We start from the raw sequence: 3,045 nt of genomic DNA, 5'->3' as shown, positions 1-3,045 counted from the left end.
CCCCAGTGTGTGATGCTCCTCTCCCTGAGTCCACATGTTCTCGTTGTTCAACACCCACCTTTGAGAGCTCAACCATTACACACACTGTCCTCTTCTTTGTCCTCAGTCTTGCGTATTTCTTGTATCACCATCTGTCCCTCTGTTCCCTCTTTGCTACCGAGGAAGGGCTAGAAGAGAGTACAACAGGAAATTTTTTAAAACCTAAAACCCAAAACATCATCAAAATAATTTCTAAGTGCATGTTTCCTTTCTTCGGGTTTTTGGTTTTGTTGTTGTTGCTGTTGCTGTTTTTGAGATGGAGTCACTCTGTTGACCAGGCTGGAGTGCAGTGGTGTGATCTTGGCTCACTGCAACCTCCACCTCCCAGTTTCAAGTGATTCTCCTGCCTCAGCCTCCCGAGTAGCTGGGACTACAGGCACCTGCCACCATGCCCAGCTAATTTTTGTATTTTTAGTAGAGATGGGTTTCATCATGTTGGCCAAGCTGGTCTCAAACTCCTGACCTCAGGTGATCCACCAGCCTTCACCTCGCAAAATGTTGGGATTACAGGCGTGAGCCACCACGCCCGGCCTGAGTGCATGTTTCCTGTACTAAAGAAACCACACTTCTGCCTCAAACAAGAACAGTCTCCTCAACATCTTGCCTCTTTGCCTGACTCACAGCCTGAGGTCTAAGCTCCCCCAGAATTTCTAGTCTCAGCAGAAAGATCAATGACAGGAGACTCTCCAGGTGATGAAATTAAACAATTAAGTAACCTCAGTTGGCATCCTCCCATTTGTTCACCAGCTCACCTCCTGTCACAGGCATATCCTATTTCTCTCAGCCATGTATGCACAACGCCTTCCATAGGGCACACAGGAATTTGGAAGAATAGAGAATCAGGCAAGGTATAGCCCACCTAGAGGGCTGGAGTATGGTAGCCTAGGCCTGGACATCCATACATTGGGAACTTTGTTATGTGCAGGCAAATCACAGGTTCTGCACACATATGATTTTTTGTTCTCCCTGAGAACAGTAGCGTCTTTTGTAGAATTCTAGCTTTATTCCGTTGCTTTCACATTGGCCAGCAGTCAAAAAACCTAGTTACAAATATCCTACACCCAGTCTCTGACTGAGGGCTCCTGGGGATGGAGGTTAGGGCTCAGGAGAAGGTGGGGTTTTTGCACAGATGTCTGCCCCACCCAGCTCAGTGTGACACTCCAGGCACAGAGATAGAAGCCAGAATCACTGAGGAGGAGCTTCTTAGAACTCAGGATGAACTGCCCGTCCTGGGGCCTGGAGGCTGAGAGATTCTGGGGCACCTCAGAGTTGATCTGGTCAACACTAAGTGAGGAGAAGAGCAGCTGGAGGCCCCTGTCTGCAGACTGTCGGTACCAGTATAGGTAGGGGTTTGATGTCCCCTTCACGGTGCACTCCAGAGAGAGCGGGCTGCCCACAGGCTGCACCAGGGTCGCTGGCCATTGATGAATAGTCTGAGATCTGGCCCCTGTGGGGAAGATAAAGAGCCACTTACAGAGAAGCACCCTAGCCTGGCTTGCCTTCCCCAGACAGAGGGGCAGCTCAAACTCTTGCATGGCACAGGCACATGGAACCCATCATGAGGAGTGGATTGGGGTGGGGGGCGCCAAGGATGCAAAGCATCACTGGGCCAGGAAAGATCAAACTTTCTCTCAGGAGGTAGAGAGAACCAAGACTCGTCAGGTCAGCCCCTAAGGCTAAAGTCCCATATCTATTTCAGGCAATCAGAGGAATAGACTCAAGAGAGTCAAATCAACAGCTGAGACTCTGCATTCACTGGGTTAGGGTGAAGGTAAGGATCAGAAAAGAGGCTTGCCAGAGAGGAGGGCACCCACCGAAGAAAGTGCCCAGGAGAAGGACAAGGAGAAAGCAGAGCATCATCCAAGTCAGCCTTTCCTTCAGTTAGTCTGGGGGACAGACGCTTCCTCTTCTGGGCCAATGATGTGGCCAGCCTGCTTCCTCTGGGAGATCTGCTGTCAGAGTAGAGAAATCCTACCCCTTTGAGCTAGGGAGGAAATGAGGCTAGCCTTTTTTCTAAGAGCATGGTGAATCACCCCCAGCCTCCCTGGGAACCAGCTGTACTCTGCACTTATTATCTTCTTTGCATTCCTGCTGATGTCCTGGTATGTAAATATATTTAATGACTCATTATTTACCTGTAAACTACCGGTTAACTCTCTAGCTCCCCCAGGAGACATCAGAAGCCTGGGAAACCTTCAGAGAAACTGTGATACTGACAGAATGATGAAAAAAAGGATTTTAGTTTAACTGAAATTGGAAACTAGAGCTAGACATGTTACCTGGGAGATAAAAGGATTAGGGCTCAAGAGATTCAGGTCTTTTGGGGTAATCAAAGCAGAAATGCTCAGTTCTGAGGGCACGAAGCTGCTATGACAGCCAAACAAGGGATCACCTGCATCATCCTCATCCCTGGCAGCCAGGTTTTGAGACCTGGTCAGGCAGAATTCACTCCTGAACTGATCAAAGTTGGACTGTGCTCCATGTGCCTCCAATGGCCCACCTAGATCTAATTTATCCTCTAAATGCAGCATGAGAATCAGGAAACATCACGGAGCCTTGGAATCACAAGGATGTGAGTTCATGTCACAGCTCTGCTTCTTGCTGGCTTGGGAACTCTCAAGCAAACTCTGATTCTCAATTTTCTTATCTATAAAATGAAAATAATCATGACAATACCTAGAAACTGTTGAAAGATGCATTGTGCCTGGTGCACTGCAGCCAGGCACTCTTACATGCGTTGGCTTTTTTTTTTTTTTTTCCTCCAGGAAAAGCATGTGTCTGCAGCAAAGATTGGAAGATTTACAATGAATGGGGTGCAAGGTGCGGGCTGAAGGGACCACAGAGCCACAAAAACCACTGTCAAGCCACCAATTCATAATAGCTAAGGATTCGTAAAAGCTAAGGATGGGAATCTGCTAGGTAGCTGCTAAAACGTCATACTGCTAAAATAGGACATAGGAGCCTGAGATGCCCGGAGGACACCGGCACGCCCTCGGAAGCTCCTCT

At 48.3% G+C, this 3,045-nt stretch overlaps 1 gene segment (V, D, J or C); it reads right to left on the bottom strand.

Moving 5' to 3' along the window:
• Positions 1 to 608: 608 nt before the first annotated feature.
• LOC119468536 lies at positions 609 to 2,105 on the bottom strand. The segment is given in 2 exon segments: positions 609 to 1,486; positions 1,854 to 2,105. Coding segments are annotated over 2 exon segments (438 nt in total).
• Between the last annotated feature and the right edge of the window lie 940 nt (positions 2,106 to 3,045).

This window comes from Cebus imitator, unplaced genomic scaffold (genome assembly GCF_001604975.1).
Source record: "Cebus imitator isolate Cc_AM_T3 unplaced genomic scaffold, Cebus_imitator-1.0 Scaffold446, whole genome shotgun sequence".
Taxonomy (NCBI): domain Eukaryota; kingdom Metazoa; phylum Chordata; class Mammalia; order Primates; family Cebidae; genus Cebus; species Cebus imitator.
Note: the sequence above shows the minus strand (reverse complement) of the source record. Positions and strands in the feature narration are given on the sequence as shown.